This window comes from Charadrius vociferus, unplaced genomic scaffold (assembly GCF_000708025.1).
Source record: "Charadrius vociferus isolate BGI_N301 unplaced genomic scaffold, ASM70802v2 scaffold214, whole genome shotgun sequence".
In the NCBI taxonomy this organism is placed as follows: Eukaryota; Metazoa; Chordata; class Aves; order Charadriiformes; family Charadriidae; genus Charadrius; species Charadrius vociferus.
Window position 1 is genome coordinate 4479853 of NW_009647955.1, and position 22981 is coordinate 4502833.

Below are 22981 nucleotides of genomic sequence, written 5' to 3' on the forward strand. Positions count from 1 at the left end.
TGCAAGGTGTACAAGATTGATGCAAATTTTGATAAGTAATGTCATGAATTTTTAAAGGAGCTAAAAGTGTACTGCAGTCTGCATCTTTGAAAGTGACTGATTATTTGAGGTACATAGTGAGACATCTTAAAACGGACCAAATTAAAAAAAAAAAAAATCTAAATCTCAATTATCAAACCTGCAAACCATAATAACATATGAGGTCTCTATATTGTACACAGCTTTTTTACCTCTTTTTTAACCCATCAGAGAGAGAGTCCTGTTCAGCTGAATAGATACGTGAGGAATTACTCTTTATTGAAGTGTCTGAATAACATAAAGAGAACTTTCTCCCAGGCGTTTGTCATGTACTAGCCAGGTGTCACCAACTACTGCACCAAGACTCAGGTCCGCGTGGGTGTCATGCCAAAGTGAAAACAAGTTTTAGATCAACAAAACCCAAAGGACTCTGGGGTATTTTCTTTGCATTTTTGGTTTTGTTTCAGATGTTGCCCTTGAGCCCTGGCAGAAAAGTTGATTCTGACAGCCCTGATGCTTCTAATTGACATGTTTTATCTTGCAATTTTTAGGATTTTGCATTAATTAGTGTTTCTCTGGATCTCACTCTTCCAGTATCAGGTGCTTATACACCTTTGACTCTTGGATACACTTTCTGTATTTTAAAGGTACATTTTACAATACATGTACTTCTCTTAAGGCTTCCAGTTTAACAACTAGAGTAATTAGGAAATCCAAATGGTATCATGCTGATTACCACCCTATTTTTGCTGGCCCAGTGAAGGCACCATGGGTTTTCTTCCCTGCCTGATAACCCAACTATTTGCAATTGCTATACAGAAGCATGCTTAATGAAGTCTTTGCTGCTCTCTATTATTATTTTAAGTTATATTAATCATTTTCTTTGTGGGCATTTTTGCTAAATTGTGCTGAAAATTAGGTTAAGAAACTTAATATCTCCTTAAAGCATGGGTATTCATGGGGTTATGAATAAAATAGGCAAATGAGCTAAATCATGAACTGTGCTTGTGTGATGGTTTAGAGGGGGTTGCATTCAGAATAGGCCCTCCTGTACAAAAAGGCTTCTCCTCTTCCTTCTGAACCTTTCCTGTAGCGAATCAGAAGAACCACAGGAGAAGCCTGGTACCAAATTCATTTCTTATTAATCTTGCCCTTCAGTCTGAAGCAACTGATGCTAGGACTGTGCATCAGTCTTGTCATCTATATATGTATGTAAGCCTCGCTGCAAGCATCAGAGGGATTGAGAGGTTAATCTGGCCAGTGGGAAGGGCACAGGAGGAATCCAAGTAATGGATCCTTCCAGAAACTTGGAAAGACTCCAGTGGTACCAGGTTATTCTTCAGCACTTTAGACAACAAAGGGATGACTTAATTCCAGATGGTCTAGGCAGCCACGGATCAGAGTTGAGCCACAAGGTTTTATTCAAGAAGGTGGCCTGGAGGGGTCATTATCTATTGGTGTTTTGTTTGTTTTTTTTTTTTTTTAATTCTAATCTTCAAAAGGCATTTAATTGACTCAAACTCAAGTGTTGTCTTACAGGTGCTGGTGGGTGTAGGTGTTAAAGCTAGCAGCCTGGCCCAGTTGCAGTCAGGTAACTAAGTAACTAGCTCCTGAAAGCATTACTGGATGTATGGACTGTCTGAAGGATACACACATGTGTTTGTGCATGCTCTCGGTAGAAGATGGTAAAGACACGTGTGTGGGTATTCATGGTAGTATACAGCTGTTCTTTTTCTGGTAGCTGGGCGCTGAGCTGAGAAACGGCAGTCAGCAGAGCAAATCAGCATTAAATGGCTTTTATCAAAAGAAAGCATTACAGGCAGCTGCAGTTCATTGACTAATGAAAAATGAAGAAAAGGGCACCACAAATAAGTTGCTCTGTGAAAGCTACTCTAAAAGTCACAGCAGCTTTTAACTGAGCTATTGTCAGCAGAGGTTTTACTCTTTCCGGGAGAGAGAAGCCTTCCTGGGCCTTCTTTAAAACCTTGAGAAAATGGAACTGCTTCAGTTATTTTGCAGCACTTGCTATAAATTTGAGAAGATGTGCACTTAGCACGCAGTGTTCCACCTGTAGAGCGTACCGGCTTCACTCTTGTAAAAGTCTGGGTTTCTTGTTACAGCTTTATGAAATTCACAACAATGCCAAGAGTGTGGCAAAAAGAGTGACCATCAGCTCTGTCAAATACATTGTTGAGCTTGAATCTGCTTTTGCTTTCTGAGCCCCAACACGTAAGGAATACACAGAATTGATCCTTAAAATGAGGATTTCCTTATGCAGCCCTGCCTTACCCCTATGAGTAGGTGTGCAGCCGTGTATCTAAGTCTATAGGTGGTGCTAAAGCAGTGACAACCTCATTGGTGCCTCAGATGTTTTGCAATTTCCTGGTCTGAATTTTTTTCCAAGTGTAGAGGCAGTGTGAAGAGAGGTAGTCATTATTAGGTGACGTGTGCCGAGGTAAGCAAGATAAGTTGTTGAACAAAGTGCATCTGCAATTGAATGCTGCTCATTTTCACCACGGAGCAGGCTGGGGAGCACATGTACAGAAGCCTTGATCCCTGGGGGTTCTGAAGGCTGGAAAAAGCACAAATAGCAAAATTTTCACCATGAAGAGCTCCAGAAGCGTCTTCTATCTTCTTTTCTTTCATGCTGGTAAGTGCCCTCCAAAAAATTTTGCTGTGGTATGGTGTCTTAGGGGTTGACTGCTATGAGATGTGAGAGAGCAGACAGAAACTAGAACCATTTCAGAACCAATCTCATATAGCCAGGAAAAAGAATAGAAAGAAAGAATGGACAAAATAGAAAAGGAGTAAAAAAAGCTGTATTGATTGCCGTGTATGGGTCTTGACTCATTGGTGTCAAATGTTCTATTTCCTCAGCACTGAATCTATTTCTCCTGGTTCAGTGGTGTCTGTTTCTCACAGATGTGAACAGTTCTGTGACACTTATTTTGTAAAAATAGAAATAATTGCCTTATTCCACTTATCAGGCTCTGTGTGACATGTTGGCTTTCTCCTGTCACTCCCAAATTCGAATGGTGATTTAATTTCCATGCGCTTGGGTTTAGGAGAAGCAAAAAACAAACCCCTTTATCAATGAAAATCTAGGTTCTTCCTCCTGTCCCAAGAAATTAACGGTGAAAACTTCACCCAGGTAGATGAGATAGACATTGTTTCCGTGAGGTGAGGTGCCTTTTTACCATGACCCTGCTGTGCCTTTCTTCTAACCATCTTAGTTCTCCGAGTTCCTGCAGCTCCGAGGTGGGCAGTTGTTTCTCCCTCTACCAGCACATGCTGCCATGAAAACTTCCTGTAGGCTTTCCAGGTCTGACTTAATGTTTGTTGGCAGCGGTAGAGTTGGCTCTGAGTTGCAGTGGAACAGCAAGCCAAACCCTCTGTTTCAGTACTTGGTGCAAAACAAGCTTTAGGACATCAACAATTTTGTTTAGTCTGCAGCCACTAAGTCAGAAAATGTGCGTGGCTGCTATTGAGCACTCGTGGAGTAATTTTGCCTTGCAGTTAGGTGTGGTATCTCAACTGCATGACAGTGGTGGGGAAGCAGAGGGCCAGTTAGAGTTTTCAGAAAACCATGTGACAAATAACTTAGAGCAGACTTCAAATTAAAAAATCAAAATTGTAGAAAAGCAACGGAGTGTGGTCCCCCCGCTTACAAAAATGATCTGTGGCTGTTTGTCAGCCTAAACCGTACTTGCATATGTGTCTTAAGTGCAGTTGCACCGTTTGCAGATGATGATATATCCTTACAAAAGCAACAAAGTGTGTGGAGCTTTGGCGCTCAGAATGGTGGTGTTAGGGCCTGCTGAAAGATGTTCTTCTGCACTGATTAATGGAATCTCCACTACTAAGCTTGAGTCTTTTCATTCATGGAACTGCCCTCCCCTTTTCCTGACCGTGGAAACCGCCTCTTATGAAAGAGTGATTTGAAGGGACAAATTTACTTTTCTAGTTTTCATAATAAGCCTAGTGGCAAGGCTCTTGAGCACCTAAGATAGCTGCTTTTTTTTTTTTTTTTTATTCAGACCAAAAAAGGTGGGGCAGGACTCCAAGTAGTAAGTAGCAATGCTTGAGGCAGAGTTGTCTTGGGACAGTCTCTTTGGTTTTGCAGACTATCATTTTAAAGAATCATTTTAAACATTTTTGACTTGAGAAAAGGTGATGCATTCTGCAAAGTTTTAAGAATAGCCTGGATGTCCTGACCTATTCCATGGTACCCATATTTCTTGTGTCAGAAGCAAATACCATTGGTTTTCGGAGGCTGAGCCTGTCCTGTTTCCAGTCCAAAAACCTTCAGTATTCATGTTAATATGAATGACAGTGGGAACCATCTCCAAAGACTCACTGTTGAAAGGGCCCTGTTTTGTTTCTGGTTTGGGAGGAGGAATGGAATGAAAGGTTGGCTCTTTGGGAACCTCTAAATGGTAAGCTCTGCTACAAAGGCACTGATGTGTTTTATGATATATTCTCTTGGTGTGTTTGCAGCTCTCGGCCTGGAACGTGTCCGGTGGTGCACTGTCTCTGAGCAGGAACTTTCCAAGTGCAATGACATGAGTAAGGCCTTTGGCGGGGCCGGCATCCTTCCCCCTCTGGAGTGCACAGAGGGGGGGTCAGCTGCTAACTGTACCCAGATGATCAAGGTGAGTTGTGAATGACAGCAGCGTCATTGATTTAATTTCCCCATGTGCCTAATAATAATTCAGTGGTGATGTACACAGCTCTGCGGTGAGTGTCTGATGATCCAGACAGCTGACCATGTGCTTCCTGGCATTCATGTCTCTGAAAAATCAAAGCATGTATTTATTTTTTTTTAAAAAGACATAAAGGTATGCATATGAACCTGAATGTCGGAATGGCTCTGCATCATCTGTTTCACTAATCACAGATGGCCAGTCGTTAGGAATGCAGCAAAGGTCTTAAAATATTTCCTCCCAAATGCTAATCTTTGATTTGGGAATTGAGTCAGATTTATTTAGCAGATATTTAAGAAGGGATGGAGCTATAAGATGCGGACAGTAGTTAAAGCTGGGCTGCTGAGCCTATAAGTAGATTGTATTTCGATAAACTCTGGATCAAACTCCCATTTCAGGGTCCCATTGTGGAAATTGCTGTATATACAGATGAGCTGAGTGTAAAGCCAAATCAAATCTCCCGATACCGGAGTACAAGAAAGAGACAAAGCAGCAAGTGGGGTGAGCAAAGGGCACGCAAACCCAGCTGTATTAATGCAGCTGCCTAGAGCATGCTCGGTCTCCAAAAGGAGTGTGGCTCTGGGGAGTGTTTTAAAGACTGTAAACAAGTGGCTTTGCAAAATGATGTATGGAAAATAATTCCTTCCTTAGGATGGGGTGGGAGGCAGCAAGTGGATATTGGAGGAAATGCGGAGGCATTAGTCATGGTCATCTTCACTGGCAGAGCATGGGGGAAGGGGAGCGTGGCTGGTCGTGTTAATAAATAATATTCTTTCTGTATCCTGTGTAGACATGCCCAGAAATTGGGGTTTTGTGGAGGAGATGGAGCCTGTCAAGGACAAAGAGATTGAGAGCCAGGAAATGAGGCCCGACAGAGTAGTTCAAAGGGAGATGAGGCAGGTGGTTGTGTGGCCAAAAAAAAAGGAACAAATTTCAGAAAGTGGTACTTCGTAATTTTTTTATCAACAGAAGCAGAAGGGTTGTCTGACTACTAACACTGCCTCATTGCCTCTTGACAAATACTGTTCTTAAGTGAGGGGATCAAGACTGTATTGAAGAATGTGAGGAGCAGATAGCGATGCGTACGTGGATCTTACCTCGGGATTAGGCAGGAAATACTTCCTAATGTCGGATCTTCCTAAAACCGCTCAGCTGATTGCTGCGTTCCACAGAGGGACCTGTTAGACTCTGCAAAGCAGGTTATTAAAAGGGCTGATGAGTGTCTGCCGCTGAAATACAGTGCGCACAGAATTGCATTTGTAAGCAACAGGCACCTATCTAAAACCTTGCTTCCTATGGAACTTGATTAGCTGAACTCAGAAACCTGCTGGCGGATGGCCTGAGTAAGAGCGTTCTGATAAAATGAATCTTCGCTGTAAAGCTTCAGATGAGACTTTGTCCTTGAGGCCTCTTTTTTTTTCTTGTGCTAATAATCTACTAAATGTTTAAGCTTGCCTACTCTATGTAGGACTGTGTGGAACCCCTGAGTCCATATGCGCACTGAACTCTGCTCTTTGAGGCCAAAAAGGGAGTGGGACGCAATGGCTGAAGAGGCAGAGATATGCTGTTTTATGACACCACATAACTTGGACTTTGTCCTGTGAATGTGTTAGCACATGGATAAAGTAAAACAGCTTTTTCTTTGAAGGTGTTTAAAAATTCAGAGATGCCTAAATATTAAACTAGGGAACGTGACAATATTTAATATGACCAGAGTTGTTCTTCAGCCGGCCTTTAAACACTGCTGTAGTTAACTCTCAAACGTCGCGACACACAGAAATGAAGGTCCTCTGAAAATATTTTAACAGGGTATTACCAATCACACGTATACTTACCAAAAAATCCCGTGCTTTTGCTAAATGTATTGGCAAATGGTTGCTACAAAAAAAATAAAATACCCCCCGTGTTGCTGATGTGCCACCTCAGCAGTGATCGTATGCATTTAAAGGAGAGGTCTGTAGCCTGTAAACTACTTCACGATAAATAGAACAATAGGCGTTTTTTCTGTCTTGTTCTGTTATTTATACACAAGGTATTGATGGGAGGCTCTTCTGCTAAACCGAGCGCAAAGGCTCAGCTTTCCAATCAGAAAAGTGCTATCTCGCATGGAAATTTGTCCACATAATACAGTCCTTGTCTTCTGTGGCCAGCCCTTCCCATTTTATCTGCTCTGTTTCCTGCCCACCATCAATTCTAGAGGCTCCTTTTGTTCTCCCTGAGGGTGAGGTCCTTCTAACTCCCACTTTCTCTTCCCCCTCACTGTCAGGTGTCCCTTCTAAACAAGAGGCCGTATTTGATTCCGAAACTGTCCTGTGCTCTGACTCTCACCAATGGAATACCAGATTTGGTGATTCCAGAAAGATTCTTTAAGATGGAAATATCTTCCAACTCTTCTCCAGGTTCCCTTGGAGCTTTGTTCAGCTCTCATTCATGTGAAGCAACTCTCAGGACATCTGTTGTTTCAGCTAATTAACGAATATTATCTTTTTTCTCCCTTGAGCCAAATAAGTGAAATATTTCAAATTACATGGCGACTCCAAATCTGATTTAGGTATCAACATCAGTATACTACCTATGCTCTTACATGATCCCTTAAAAATTTTCAAGCTTTTTATATGGCTCAGCCTGTGGGAAATTGCTGTGGTATAGTAGGCAGCATAGTCCTAGCCGTACCCGAACTGCCACGGAATGAGTAAACTAAATTACCCCCTCCAGTGCCGAACCAGAGGTTAAGCAAACTGATAAGAAACTTGGAATCAGCTTAGAAATGCAAAATGTCGAGCTGTTGATTCTTTTCTCAGCAGTATCTTGTCTCTGTGTGAGATGCCCTCCCCTGGTTCCCACTGGGTTGAGTACAGGGTGAGCGGCAGGTTCAGCTGATCGGAGGGGTGTGCAGCAGTCCTGTGGTCCTTGCTGCCGTGGCAAGCCCTGCCCTGTGCTATCCAGAGCAGTCCTGCCTCTGTAGCGGGATTCCAGCCAGCTGGGTGTTACAGTCCGCTGAAAGATACAGTATTGTTGGGCGCCTTCCCAGCAGTGTGTGTATATATATCCCCAAGATTTGTATTCCCCTTCTTTGGACAGTCTTTTTAAATGCTTTCCTCCTCCTCTGAAATGCCCTGTAATCTGCTCCCCCTCTCCCAAAACGTGTGGCTGTTTGTCTGCTGAGGTACAAGCCGGCATGCTTTAAGCTTGCTTTTGAGTACACTTTGGCGTTCAGGTTTTGCAGCCCCAGAAGACTATCTGTGTATCTTCAAACTATCTGTGCTTGACCTCAAAAATATAATTACTTTATTTAAATCTTCAGGCTTTGGAGCACTAGCTATAGAGATGAATGAAACTCCAAATTGATGGGCCTTAAGATGCGTTACAGAGCTGCAGGATTCATTTCTATGATTCCTTTGGACTGTGAAGACTAGTGAGGCCATCACAGTCCAGGACTGGTTTCTGCATCATTTCTGAAGGAGAGCGGTTTTGAAGTTCTAAAATCCCTCTTGGTAATTGTTCTTCAGAAATTTGAGAGTCCTTAAAAGACCTTTCTGTAGATAAGAAAACTCAAAAATGCAGATTAAGGGACCTCTTCTCTTAAATTCATGGGTACTCTGGCTGTTGGGAAATACTAATAATTAAGCTTCAGCGTGTGTTCTGCCCTTGTGTCTGCACAGGATGATTTGGCAGATGCAGTGACATTGGATGGCCGTTTGATTTACCAGGCTGGAAAGGAGCACGGTCTGAAACCTGTGGTTGGAGAAGTATATGATCAAGGTATATTCTGACTAAATAACCTTTAGATTACTTAATGCAAGCTTTTTCTTACGCGTTTTTACTGTTTCCGTTTTATTTTGGGGTCTACCTGTTGAAGACTTTTAAATAGTAGGTAATGGTCAGGTTCCTGCCTGTAACAGAATGTGTGGGGAGAACAGGAGAGACGGGGCTGTGGCAGAGTCTGTCCTGAAACAGTTCAGTCAAAGTAGCTGTTCCTCTAACAGGTTTGTTGGGTTGTGGTTTTTTTGGAGGGGTTGTTGGTTGGGTTTTGTTTTCCTTTTTTTTTTTTTTTAAACTATGTCACTGCTGCTGTCTTCTCTATTCCATACTTTGCAGATAAATTAATGAATTGCAAAGCATAAATTGTTGTTAGGTTTATCTCTCAATCCCATAAATTAGAATAATTAGATTTTATTTTTAATAGTGTATGTGATTACCTGCTGGAAGAAAGGAACTGATACATTCTGCTCCTTATCTGGGTTTCCTTAAACTTTGAGTCCCTTTCAAGACAGAGAATAATTCAGTGGTGACTTGTCATCCTGACTGAGGGCTTAGTATCAACATGTTTGTGTAGTTCGGAGCTGGAAGATGTCCCCCATAACTTTGGGATCCAAGGCACGGAACAGCTCTGGAAGCAGTCTGCAGGCAGTGGTGTCCCACTGCTCTGTTGCGAGATGGAGATGGATTTGGTTAACCACATCGTGACCCTGGTGAGGGAATGGTAATTCGGTTTCTCAAAACCAAATGGGCCTCATGATCCAGAGGCTGGCCATCTCCATTAGTCAGGTTACGAGCTCAAATCAAAGAAAAGTGAATGAAACTTAATGATTTCTGATCTAAATAAAGTCAGATTGAATGAACTTGTGGTTACTTCAGACTCTAAACTCTTGATTCTGAACGTTATATCAAACTTTAAACAAAGAGAATGAAATCAGCTGTGATGCTCCAGTCACATCAACTTGCTATGCCATGTCAAAATTAAGATCAATTTAGTAGACAACTGAGGAATATTTTTTTTACTGTCAATTACATTCATTTCAATTAAATCCAAATATATTTAGAATCATAAAAAATTTATTCTTGGAAGGAGCCTCTGGATGTCTTTCATCCCACCTTCCTTTCAAAGCCGGGTGACCTTCAAAGTTGGAGCAGGTTGCCTGTGGCCTTTCACTGAGACATTTCACACTGAAAAAATAACAGAGGACATTCACTCCCAGTCAGCAGGTTCTCACCAAGGATATGAACAATGTGACGTGCCTGTGGGTAGGGGAGCCAGAAGAGACCACAGATCAGTGTGTTTCACCATAATGCTGCTGCGAGGCTACTTTGCTTCTCTTTCTTCCTACGCTTCAGAGATTGGAACTGCCTATTATGCTGTGGCTGTGGTAAGGAAGAACTCCAACATCACCATCAACAGCTTGAAGGGTGTCAGCTCGTGTCACACAGGCATCAACAGAACAGCAGGCTGGGATGTGCCAGTGGGTTATCTGGTTGACAGCGGGCGCCTGGCAGCAATGGGATGTGACCTTCCGAAAGGTAAGAGTCGCCGGGCAAAGATCTGTTCTATGGCAGTTCTTCCTTGTGGTCTCCACACCCTGTGTGTGGACAGAAATGTGTGGTTCTGGCAGCTGGTTTGTTCCTTTGCTTTGATGCTCCTCATAGGGTGGAACAAACCTAACACAGGTCTGATGAAGACTGCAGGGCTTTTTTTTTAAACTTGGAAACCATCTTTTAAGAACAAAGTGACTGATCCCTTCTAAATGTTTTTAGAGATGCACTGTGTAGATGTGTTAAAATGACATTGTAGGATCTTGTTTGTTTTATTGCTAAAAATTTCTCATTCTAATTTCACGTTTAGCTGTAAGCGACTATTTCAATGCAAGCTGTGTTCCTGGAGCAAATGGCATAAACTACCCCAAATCCCTCTGCCAGCTCTGCAAAGGGAATTCAGCTGGGAAGAACAAATGTGAACGAAATTCCCAAGAGCGATACTATGACTACAGTGGTGCTTTCAGGTAAAAATCAGGGCTCCATCTTTTTTTTTTTTTTTGTCTTTTTTTTTTTTTAATTGCTATCCATAGCCATTGCGCCCAAGCATCACCGACAGGAAAGTGAAGCCAGAGAACTTCCAGTTGATCTTGTTAGAAAACATACTGTTGTGTTAGGACAACCGTGCTGTAAACCTAGAGACTGAACAATAGTAATTCTAAACCCACTATTCCAGGTATTAATACCCGAGTGTTAAAACCAAATGGATATTTAGCACTTATATGGTGCAGGGAAATCCCGTTGCTTGTGTGCTTTGTCCAGCAGCTGTTGACACAAGTCTGAGTGTTTGTTTCAGCAGACTGTATCTTCCCCAGTAAACCGTGACGTCCCTGGGGTCTGAGGGCTGAACTGCCGCCCTACTCCGCTGTTTCAGTCATCCCACCTCCGCTGCACTGAACTAATGAGTTGCTCTGCCCTCCATTTCTGCACACCAATCTTTCACTTATTTTCCTCCTTCCCGTCTGTGTGCTGTGTTGCAGCTCCTCAGTGACAGCATTGACCTCGCAAGGGCAGAATTTGCTCGTGTGAAGCACTTGTTCCTCTCTGCATATTCCCCAAAGGATTGTGCAACTGCCTTAGACAGAGAACTCTCCTGGACAAAGGAGGTCATGGTGTTTGTGCCAGGCAGCACTGAACATGTTGTCCATGTTCACCAGATGACAGTGATAGTTAACTTCATGCTCTAAAGCCGCTAGGCTCTGCCTTGAGCAAAACTCTCAGCACAAGGAAATAGGTCAGTGTCTGTGGCTGATGGAGCATCGCATACGGCCCTCTGGCTGTCCGCCGGCGGTGTCCGGTGTGTGGGAGCTGTGCTTTGTAATGCACCTTTGTGATTGCGTTTATTAGGTGTCTGGCTGAAGGTGCTGGAGAAGTCGCTTTTGTGAAGCACAGCACAGTGCCTGAAAATACTGATGGTGAGTAATTCGGAAGCTTGTTGAATAGTGTCTGCAAGGTCTGAAGTACAGCGTCTGTAACGGCAGTATAATGTCAAATGCTTGATTTGTTTTTGAATTGAGGAATCGGGGAAAAAAAAAGCTCTAATACTGCAAATAGATGTACCCACAGATTATGCACCATATGATCCTATTTTTTTTTTTTTTTTTTGTATGCTTGATAGTTTCACTAAAAATCAGAGGTGGAATCTCAAGCTGCTTCTGGGAAGAGAGCTTAAACAGCACAAAACTCTTAGTTTTATGCAGACCTGGGCTGTTACATTGCTCATGTCTACCCAAGGACTTCAGCAGAGGCTAGCAGAAAGTTAATGAGATGTGGCCTGCCCTATCTGGCACTTCGTGAAAACCACCTTGAGCATAACATTAGTTTAATATCATGGGCCTGTCTGACCATCATTTACAAGGAAAAAAAATAAAAATTGTTGCATGTGATTCTAGACTTAGGGGTGCTTTTGATACTGCTGCACACCCTCGTACAGCTCAGTGCAGCCTCACAAGTGTTAAGCTGTTCATTGCTTATCGGAGACACGAGACTAAAGGACCACGTAGATGCATGGGATACATTGTGCAGTCAGGAATAGTTTTAAGGTGCTCAGGAGATGTTTTCTGCTCTGCTTGGGATGATTAGAGCAGATGTGGAGCCAGAGGCATCAGCCCCACCTGGTATCTGTTTCATAAGCATGTTCTGTCTGATGTCAGGAAGAAGTCTTTCTTCGTGGGCCCAGCGGCTTCGCTCCCAGGATTTCCAGCTTCTGTGCCGTAACGGCAACACAGCTGATGTGACAGAATGGAGAACCTGCCACCTGGCCCAAATACCAGCTCGTGCCGTGGTTGTGCGGCCTGACACAGATGGGACAGTTCTCTTCCAGCTCCTGAACCAGGGACAAGTAGGACATCATTTTTTCATCAGTGTGTGGCATTTTAGAGGTGTTCTCCCATCCGCCTGGCTGAAGACAGGATATCCAGGCACCTTCAGCTCTGTGGGGTTGGAAGGGGTATGGGATGTCACACATCCCTTGACCTGAGATGTGTGACAAGGTAGTTTTTGTTTTTTTTTTCTTTAACATTGCAGCAAAGATTTAATGGGGTAGGCACCAAGTTTCAGATGTTTGACTCCTCAGCCTACAGTGCCCAGAATCTTCTCTTCAGAGACTCCACCACAGAGCTCGTTGCAATCACAGCTCAGAATTACCAGGCATGGCTGGGTGATGAGTATCTTCATGCCATGCAAGCTCTGAGCTGCAACCCCAACAGTAAGTTGTCTTTAGATTCATAGCTAAGAACAAAGATAGCTGATAACAGAGACCGTCTTTATTCTGCTTTATTTTCTTCTGGCTCTTGGAGGGTTAAGGCCAGGTGCCAGTCTAATCTTTGAGTATGGAGAAAGGTCACTTTTTGACCTATAAAGAGTATTACATTGCAGAATACTTGCCTGTGCAAATTGGCCCGCTCTGTGTTATAAGAAGCAGGCATTTTCTACCCTTTCTGGTGTATGAGAGGCATCAATCTGGTAAGCTGCTACTGCTACCTGCTGCTCCATTTCTTACCTGCAAACAAGGGGAGGTGGCAATGCATCGCTGTGTAAATCCTCAGGTAGTCTATAAAGAATGGATGAATGGGTTCCTAGCAGAGAATTTCCTCCAGAAACTGAAGGAACCCTCAGTTGCTCTTTATCAAAATGTTATTGTCTTTTATACTGTTGGAAGAATGCAGAAATGACTGATGTGCATGGCAAAGTCAGAAACACAGGTTTTAAGAATCTCTGCCCTAAGCAGCTTAATAATCATGGCAGCTGAGCCTCCAGGCTGTGCTCTGTGCTGTGGCAAAGCCACTCACCTCCAGGACTTGACTCTTCTGGGGGTCGGTCAGTGACTACCACGTATGAAGAAACCCGTGTTCAGGGTGTTTATCACTGCACTCAGCTAAGACATTATGGCTGCACTTAGTGGTCAGCAATTGTAGGAGTTCTTGTTCCTTCACCCTGGATAGGTTTGCAGTGTGGGCATACAACAAATCCGGAGGGTTCCGTGGTTCCTGATCAGGTGCCAGTCTGAGCTGCAGAGAAACACAGAAGTAAACCTTTTAATAAAATAAAACAAATGTAAATATATTTAATAAAATAAAATAAAAACCTTTCCTCAGAGAGGCTGTTGAGGCTCCATCCCTGGAGGTGTTCAAGGCCAGGCTGGACGTGGCCTTGGGCAACCTGGTCTAGTGGGAGGTGTTCCTGCCCATGGCAGGGGGGTTGGAACTCAATGATCTTCAAGGTCCTTTCCAACCTAAACCATTCTATGATTCTCTGAATAACATTTATGGTACATATGTGACAGTGGGCAGTGTGTATCCCTCCTTGTCTATTACAAAGAAAGACAACTGTAGTATTTGCTTTCCAATTTTGTGCAGCGTTGCCAGAAAGCCTGAACTAGTGTGTTGTATCCACTGAGGAGATTTGGAAATGTGGTGAAATGGCCCTTGCCTTTAGGAAAAAAAATTTGAAACCATCAATTCAGTGTATTTCAGCCAAGACAAAGGAACAGTGCATGGAGCTGATCCAGGTAGGCTGCTACAATCTTTGTGCAATAAACCAAATTAACACAAGCTGTTCTGTGCTTGGGTAGGTAGCATCAGAGATGTGTGTGCTTCGGTGACCAGTAGGAATACTGGATTTGAAGGAGGTGATCTGTAGCTCACATGGTTTGGATGGGCTTGAACCCTGATGGTCTTCAGTTGTGACGAGGACACTGTTGCTCATCTGGCTCAAGCCTGTATGTGTGAAATCTCCTGTCCACATTTCACTGGCGATGCTTTATGCAAGTTTTGGGTGTTTTCTTTAGCAGCGTATTGCTCTTTTATTGTCAGACTTGCCCTTTGAGATGGCAACAGGTACGATGCTAGAGGTGTCATCATTGTAGCAGGGAAGGTATCTGTTGTTTTTTCACAGAAATCCTGAATTTTATTTTATTTATCAGAGAAAGGAAAGTGATGCTGTAGTTCTGGGTGGAGCTGATATTTACACAGCGGGGAAGACATATGGCCTTGTACCAGCTGCTGGAGAAAGTTACTCTGGTAAGAAGTTCAGGAAACATAAATATAGACCTTATTTTTCCAGGTTGTTTGAAAACAGCTCTAAAAGCACAGCCTCTGTTCCCTAGCCCTGCTGGGAAAGCTGTTTTCAAAGGAAATGAGAATTATTATCCTCACGTCATGGGTAGAAGAGGAAATAAGTGTGGGATTGGTTCCTACAGTGAGTTTGTGGCAACTTCTATCGGTCCTGCTGCAGGACCAGGTTAAGTCTTTGGCAGTTTTGAGTCTTGTGCCTCTTTATTTATCTTTTCAATTGCGCAAAAAATATTTACAATGGAATAAAATAGTGTTTACAAAATCAAGATATTTTTAACGTAAGCAAAAATACAGAAGTTGCACAGTAGATTCTATTTAGAAACAAATTGTTCCTGTCAATGTGGCTGCTCCAGAGTCAGCGATGAAAAGACGGCTTGTGGACATTGTGTCACTAAGGCAGAATTTCAGTATGCTACAGAACTCATGGAAATTTTAATACAGGTTTGAGTTTTCACATAAAAATAACTTGTTAAAGCAGTTTTGCTGAGTCATTAATGACTGTTGTTTTTCAGAGGGATGTATTTGTAAGAGCTGATGTTAACGAGAACACTTTCATGTTGATCTGTAGATTGTTCTGTTCAGGTGCATAGCAGTGCCAGTATACGGGCTGTAAGTGAATGCAACATTGTGAAGTAGAAATGAAGAATAATTACATGTACATTCATATTTCCTGACTAGCTGATTGTTGGTGCAACTGAAGTTGGCACCATGTAAGTGTAATGGACCTGTAGATGATCATTAAGCAGTGGGAATGCTTAAGGGAAGCTGTAATGTGTTTTGGTTTTGTTGTTTTTTTGGGTTTTTTTGCAAGCTGATGACAACAGCAATGCATACTATGCTGTGGCATTAGTGAAACGAAATCCGTCCAATGCGTTCACCATCAGTGACCTGAAAGGGAAGAAGTCCTGCCACACAGGACTGGGGAGAACCGCTGGATGGAATATCCCCATTGGCATACTAATTAAGAGGGGTGTTATTAAGACCAGAGACTGTAATATTCCTCAAGGTAAGACAACAGTACTACATATCAAAAATACAGTAAGTCTAATTATAAACTTTTATTAGGGAAGTAATTTTGATTTTTCATAGCTCTGTATTAAGCTTATCTGTTTGTGAAGGGGTGTTGAGTTTTTAATGTGATGATTTGAAATTTTGAGTTTGCCACCAGACTAATACTGAGGATATTACATCTAACACAAAAGTATTTCATTCCTTCATCACAAAATCATTGGCTCATTTAGGTTGGAAGGGACCTTTGGAGGTCATCTCATCCAACCAGCTGCTCAAAGCAGGTCCAGTTAGATCCGATTGTCTGGGGCCATGTCCAGGCAGGTTTTGAGGAACTCCTAGAATGGAGATTACACACAACCTCTGTGGTCCCACTGTTCAACCATTCTTGGCATAAAGAATTTTTTTCTTGTATTTAATCAGAATTTTCCTTCTCATAACTTTGGTCTGTTGCTTCTCATCCTTTTGCTCTGCACCTCTGAGAAGGATCTGGCTGTGTCTTCTTGAAAAAAAAACCCTATGTAAATGAAGACAGCAATACACTGTTAGTTGTCTTATCTCCAGGCTGACCAAACCCAGCTGTCAGCCTGGTATGTCATCTGCTCCAGCTCCCTGCGCATCCTGCTCTCCTTCCACTGTATTTGCTCTAGAACATCAATGTCTTTCTAGCACTGGGAGCTCAAAACTTGGCACAGATGTCAGAGGAGAAGCATCGCTTCTCCTGTCTGCTCCAGTAACGTGAGCTGGTATGCCATTAGCCTTTGTTGACACAAAAGCACGCTTCTGACTCATCGCTTCCCCTGTCCACTCCAGTAATGTGAGCTGGTATGCCATTTGTTGACACAAAAGCACGCTTCTGACTCTTGGTCAACTTGTTTTCCACCAGGATCCCCAAGTCCCTTTTTTAGAGTTTTCAGCCTGCCAGCCCCCAGGCTTCCATGGTCTTTCTCCATCCTAAAAGCAGGACCCTGCATTCATCTTTGTTGAACTCTGAGGTTCCTGTCAGCCAGTTTCTCGAGCCTGTCCAGATTCACCTCAGTGGCAGCCTTGGCTCCAGTGTATCAAACTGCAAAAGTTTTTTTTCAGTTTTCAGAAATGCATTTGAAGAGTCCATGGCTTCTTGTATTTAATCAACTTCAAGCTTATCTTACGGTCTTGAAAATCCTGCTTTCACACCTGTCTCTCAGCTCTTGAGGATATTGACCCAAGTCAGATACCAATAATAGGATAGTCACAGAAAATCCACCATCTATAATGACATATCCCCTTCAGGTGATACTTCCTCTGGGATGTCATTGCAGTAAATGTATCCCTGTCCTGAACTTTATTGCATTTTTTTTTCAAACCGTATTTAGTGGTGGAGCAATGTAGCACAACAAGCAAAGGCTCTATGACCGTAGGACTCCAGATTTGAATTTTGTTTACCTGTTTCCTATCTCCCAGGGAGCTCTTTGGTTTCATTACATAATCAGCTGAATGGTGCTTTGAAAAATGCTTTAAAAGTTGTAGTTTGTGATTGCCAGTAAGGAAGCTGTAAGTCATATTTGTAGCGTTCTACTGAAACCTGCATTGGTTCTAACTTCATGAGTGCAACTGCCTTTCTTGTGAAGAGCTCGTGCTTTTCACTCATTATACTGGTTTGTCTTTCTTTTGCCAGCTGTGAGTGAGTTTTTCTCTGCCAGCTGCGTGCCTTCAGCTCAGCAGGACAATTACCCATCCAAACTGTGTCAACTGTGTATTGGAGATGATAGTGGAAACAATAAATGCAGTGCGAGTAGCCAAGAACGTTATTACAGCTACAGTGGAGCCTTCAGGTAATTAATACATACGGCTGTTATTTAGTCTGTCAGCCTGTCAAAATGCAAGGAGGAACTGTTTTCCACCCCAGCCAGCAAAAAGCGGTTATTGTTGCTACAGTCAGATGGCATGTGCCATAAATGAATGTCCTGGTTTGAGGACAAAACACGACAATGAAGCGGGACATGTGTCCCCAGGTGTCTTCGGCAATACAGGTATGTCATGAGGCATTACCTTAGGTCCTGTCAAAGCCTTTTGCCAGCTTCCTGGCCTGCAGCCAACCAGATGACCAACAGCCAAATCCACGTCTCTGTTTACAAAGCAATAGGTATTGACCTAGTGAGGACCAAGCGGGTTGTCCTCGGTCTCTGGTCTTGCTTTAATCTGGTGTGACGGACAGTCTGCCACTCTGAATGGTCGAGTCATCCATAAAGATCTTTAGCAGGGAAGCAGGCAAATAGTAGCCAGAATCTGGCTGCTCTAAGTCCACGGTGACAGTGGCAGGCTGGTGAGGGGAAGCCAGGAGTGGGTCTTCACTGTCCGTACTCATTGGTGGCTGTATGTGAAGGTAGGTTTCTGAACAGCACAAACTACTGTGGCCCATATTCAAATATTAAATCCTCTTCAAAACAAGATTTGTTAAAGGTACAGGGGGAAAACAGCATAAAATGGAATACTTTGTGTGGCAGCAGACATCTACATATGGGACAATACCCAAAGACTGCGAAACTCTAGATGTGGAAGTGGCGTTTCCTTTTCCTGACCTTCACCTCTGAAGGTAGTGGTGCCTGCAGCAGCTGGCAGGGACCAGTCTTTTTCCTTCAAGAGGGGGGAGACTTCAACAGCAGCTGCCTGGTAAATATTTGAGTTCTAGACTTAAATAACCTATTTAGTTGTGTCCAGCTGCTTTGCTGTGGCACGTGCCTTGCAGGCAAACTCTGGATCCTCTGCTGTACTTCACAGATGAACAGAGCTAGCTACCAGTCACCAAATGAATATGCAACAAATGCTGTTACAAGCTGCATGAGCCTTCCTCATATTCTAATGCTGTGCATTTGATAATAGTGCCCATAGAGCCCAAGCTTCATATGGAGATCACTAGCTTTTTTTTTTTTTTTTAAATAGAGAAGATGTTTTATTCATTGAGCGATGTGGAAGGTTTTAGATATCTAAAAGGTTAGGACTTGGGTGAAAAATGGAGGGTCAAAACTTTCTGCAAGGTAGAGATGGGTCTGGCCAGCTCACTGATTTGAGGTTGATTTTCTTTCAGTATTACTTGCTGTCTGAAGCAAGTGCCATGCATTTCTTCTATCTGCAGAAGTCATATTCAGGCCTAGCACAAATCTCCAAACACTCTGTGGTGTCTGTGGCATCGTGCGCTAGACACCACCGCAATACGCCATGGGAAGCAGCAAACGCTGGTAAAGGTGTGTTGTTCTACACCTTTGCCCTGAAACCCTCTGGAATGGGTTGCCACACTCATAGGAGAGGAGGAGATTTTAGGGTGCTCTTGGCATGTTGGGCTGCTTCTGCTTCAGAAAATTAGAGGAAACTGAACTTAGTTCTGGAACACTATCATTAGAAACTGCAGTTAGATTAACCAGGTATCTGCAGTGTATGGGGCTGTAAAAGCAGCATCTGTGCAAGCACCAAGGTCACTCTGACTCGGAAAGAAAAGAGGGGAAAAAAAAGTATGCATGTGAGTGTGCACACATGTACGTATGAAGAATCTGATAAACTCCTGGGTTATGCACTCAAATTATTTTATTCAAAGGAGTCTTAATGACATATACTTTGTATATTATTTAAAAATGAGTGAAGGCGACTGTTAGCAGATGGGGAATACTGCATTGAGTATCACATAATACATCATCTGTTTCTTTGCTCCTCTAGTATTGGCCTTTTCTGTTGTTTCTCACACTGTTTTTAATCAAAATGTTCTCCTGTATTCCTCTCTTAAAAATTCTTAATGTAGAATATTTTTTTTTAATACTTTGCAAAGATGTTAGTTTTCTTTCCTTTCAAGATGCTTCATTTCTCTGTTTTTGCATATTACTTTAAGGTCCAGTATTTGTTTGCAGGAATGTACGTAAGTAAAATTGAATTCTAAACCTATCGGTTGTTAGAAAAAAATGTGGTTCGTGTAAAGATGCTTTGAACTGAATCTTTATCTCTCATTTCCTAAAGGTGTCTGGCACAGGACTCTGGGGATGTGGCCTTTGTGAAGCACTCGACAGTGTTTGAGAACACAGATGGTACTTAGTTTTACCTCCCTCTTTATTATAATTCAGTTATTTTTCTTGAACCATTTTTCTCTAAAGCATTCAATGAGTTACAAAGACCAGTTTCTTTTTTCAGGTAAGAATACTGATAGTTGGGCCAAAAACTTGAAGTCCAGTGATTTCCAGTTACTGTGTCCAAATGGTGCCCGTGCTGAAGTCAACCAATTTGCTGAGTGTCACCTGGCGCGGGTGCCAGCTCAGGCCATTATGGTTCACCCAGATACCAACGTTTTTGCTCTATATGGACTACTGGACAAAGCTCAGGTATTAATAATCCACTTATGCTATGGGGGAGTTACATAGGTTTAATACAGACCAAGGATAAAGACAACAGGACCATACTGCCCTACTGCGTTCCCTACAGCACGTGCACTGTGCAGAGCCCTGTTGTTGGGGTGGGATGGAGATGGTGAAATACAACCCCTGTAATTCTCCTGGTAAAACCACCCTGGTGCATGGGGGATTTCAACTTTTTGCCCGGCCACTGGTTTCAGTAGGAATTTTCCTGGAGCTTAAGGTGTTTTCCCAAACTGCATGACTTTGAAGTCTGCAAGAAATAGAGTACATGCTAATAGTTTTCCACCCTGGAATTTTCCTAGGAATGCAACAGAACGTTGCAGGGTATATTTATGCTGCAGCCACGTGCATGGTAAACCATCTAGGCAGACCATGTGTGGCTGGCACAGCTGGGTTCCTGTTAACACTGAAGTTAACTCATTTAAAAGCAGTACTGCTTTTTTTTTACAGCAGTACTGGGTATCTCCATGCTATGCTGCAGTCATTTCTAACTCCTGTGCAACCAAACCTTATATTACACAACAGTATTTAGACAGATGAATTTTTTAAAAGTACAGCTCTCTCCAGATAGTAACTAAAAAAAAAACCCACCAAAATCGCAAATGGTGTTCTTGTAATTTCCAGTGGCGGAATTCTGTATCTAATTTACTGAAACATCTAAAAGCAAACGGATAATAGAGATTCTACAATTGTGTATGAACTTTGCATCTACAACACAGTTTCTATTGTCTTTTATGTAGTACGAGAGGAATGTGGCACTTAATCTTGCAAAATACTGAAAAATTTACATTGTTTTCAGGTCTACTTTGGAAATAACAGCAACGAAAATGGATTCAAAATGTTTGATTCTTCAACTTTTCAAGGAAAAAACTTGATCTTTAAGGATTCTGCTGTTGAGATTGTGCCAGTAGAAGAGAGGAGGACATATGCAGAATGGCTGGGGAGCGAATACATTGAGTCCCTTGAAGGGCTGCAAACGCCACAGTGCTCTGGGGCAGGTAATAAGATAAGACAATACCTCCTCACGACTGCTGTCATTCCCCTTCTTATTCTATGTCAGATACAAGGCTTGGACTAGCATGGTCCAGATGGCAACTTCCCGGCCACCTCTGCCCTACCACCTTTTCTTCAGATAAGCTGCTGTTTGGACAAAATGTTGTGCTAATGTTTGAATGCCTCTTCCTGCTAACAGCACCTGCTCGTCAGGGGCGTGGGGTGGGGCTGGAAGCTGCCCCTGTCCGTGTAGATGGGGTGGAATTTGGGGCAGAAGCCAGCAATAGTGTCAGCATGGTTTACAAGATCAGTCCACAAATGGAGCATCTTTGCCATCGTTGCTGATGTTGAACCTCCCTGGACTGGAGGATTCCCAGGTGCTGTTAGATGGATACTGGGTTTCTGCATCTTGGAAGGCAGTATCAGAAATCTTGTCCAGTGAATCTGCTCTGGCCTCCTGGCTGGTTACCTTCAGACTCCTACATCCCTGCTTATCCCATCCTACCCTTGCGGTGGGCAACAGTTTCTCCAGAGCTCTGCTGCCAGAAGAGGTAAGTGCACAGAGGACAGACAGGCTGTGGACAGAGAGATGACATGCAGTCCAGAATACAGCTGCTGCCATGGGCAACGTCCTCCACCTTCCAGCAGAAGAAAGTAGGGGGAGTCTCCAAAGTCACTGGATGAAAAAGGAGGCCAGAGAGATTGCTGGCAGAGGAAAGAACAAAGCCAAATGTGTGCATCCACTGAGCTTCTTGACTTTCCACAACCAATGTTCTCACAGCTTGAGAGATGTCATCTGCCCTGTCATCTCTAATTTGATGCAATCTCCATCAAGAAACTTGTGGCTGTCCTCCTTCTACGTGGGGTTATCTGAGTGCCTGTGCATTAAACTTCTGTTGGCTGTTAGTGAAACAAAGTAGCAGACTTCTGATTAACTGTTCCTCTATCTACTGGCTTGTACCATTCGGTTTTTATTTTTATCTGTGGCTGCAAAACAACAAATGTTGCTGTGCTGCTGGCAGGCAGCGTCCTCCTGACTGCAGCTGCCACCTCATGATCCTGGGATGAAAAGACATTCAACATAATAAAGAAAAACTTGTAAAACTAGATAATAATGTAAATAAATGAAAACTAACAAATAAACATAAGAAGTAATTACGATTTATCCAGACTTTGGCCTGATAGCTAAACTACATAGTTTCTCACTTCCCTGGGAAATCTACACTTGCTCCCCACTTCTCTTATTCCACTTCCCAGCTTTTCTCACCTTTTTAATTTGCTCCAAGGTTACCTGGGTTTAAGAGGAAAAGGGACAAAATACGGCCTCTGGCTATTTCATTTCAGATTTTAGAGCTGTGTCTCTACTCACAAACAGTGACACAACGCAGAAGCACCCAAACCCACGCTTTTAGAGGATTGAAGTCCTTGGTCTGAGCTCTGCTCCGGTCAGCCAGGGATCCATGACACCTCTGGCCATTTCATTGAAACCTTTTGTCCATGGCTTTCTATCTGTATACCTTTAAATATGCTGTGTTAGGTTTTTATCTGTCAAATATATAGCTGATGTATTAGATGGATACTCCATGGGTTTGGTGTGTGCGTTTCTGCCACATTTGGATCCTTTCTAGCTTGCAGAGTGGCTGTTTAAATAGGATATATAGCAGATCTCTTGGTTTCGTGAGGCTGTTAGTGTCATCATTACCCCACTGTTATCAGGCACTGCTCCATTCCTTAGGGCCGCTGAAGTAGCCCACCTCCTCGTTTTCTTGCACCGCTTGTATGAATGTTTGGATTCATTGCCTGTCGTCTTGCAGGGAATGATTTTGTTTGTAAGCAGGAATTGCACAATGATTTCATCTTCCCATTTTCCTCCTGCCGTGGATTATCTTGGTGAATACAACACTACAGAAAAGCACTTTAAAAAAAATATAAATAATTGTCAAATTTGCTCGGTAGAATAGCGAAGGGGCTCCAATGCCACTGTCCCTGCCGTGGGGGG

General features: G+C 42.9%; 1 protein-coding gene across 1 annotated transcript; it reads left to right on the forward strand.

Annotated features, from left to right (window-relative positions):
* Positions 1-2622: 2622 nt before the first annotated feature.
* MFI2 (antigen p97 (melanoma associated) identified by monoclonal antibodies 133.2 and 96.5) lies at positions 2623-22039 on the forward strand. Its single transcript, XM_009883381.1, is given in 16 exon segments — positions 2623-2668; positions 4516-4670; positions 8384-8483; positions 9837-10019; positions 10342-10498; positions 11379-11446; positions 12185-12372; positions 12558-12738; positions 13889-14040; positions 14455-14551; positions 15417-15611; positions 17271-17427; positions 19598-19665; positions 19769-19956; positions 20789-20990; positions 21972-22039. Coding segments are annotated over 16 exon segments (2205 nt in total).
* The last annotated feature ends 942 nt before the right edge of the window (positions 22040-22981 follow it).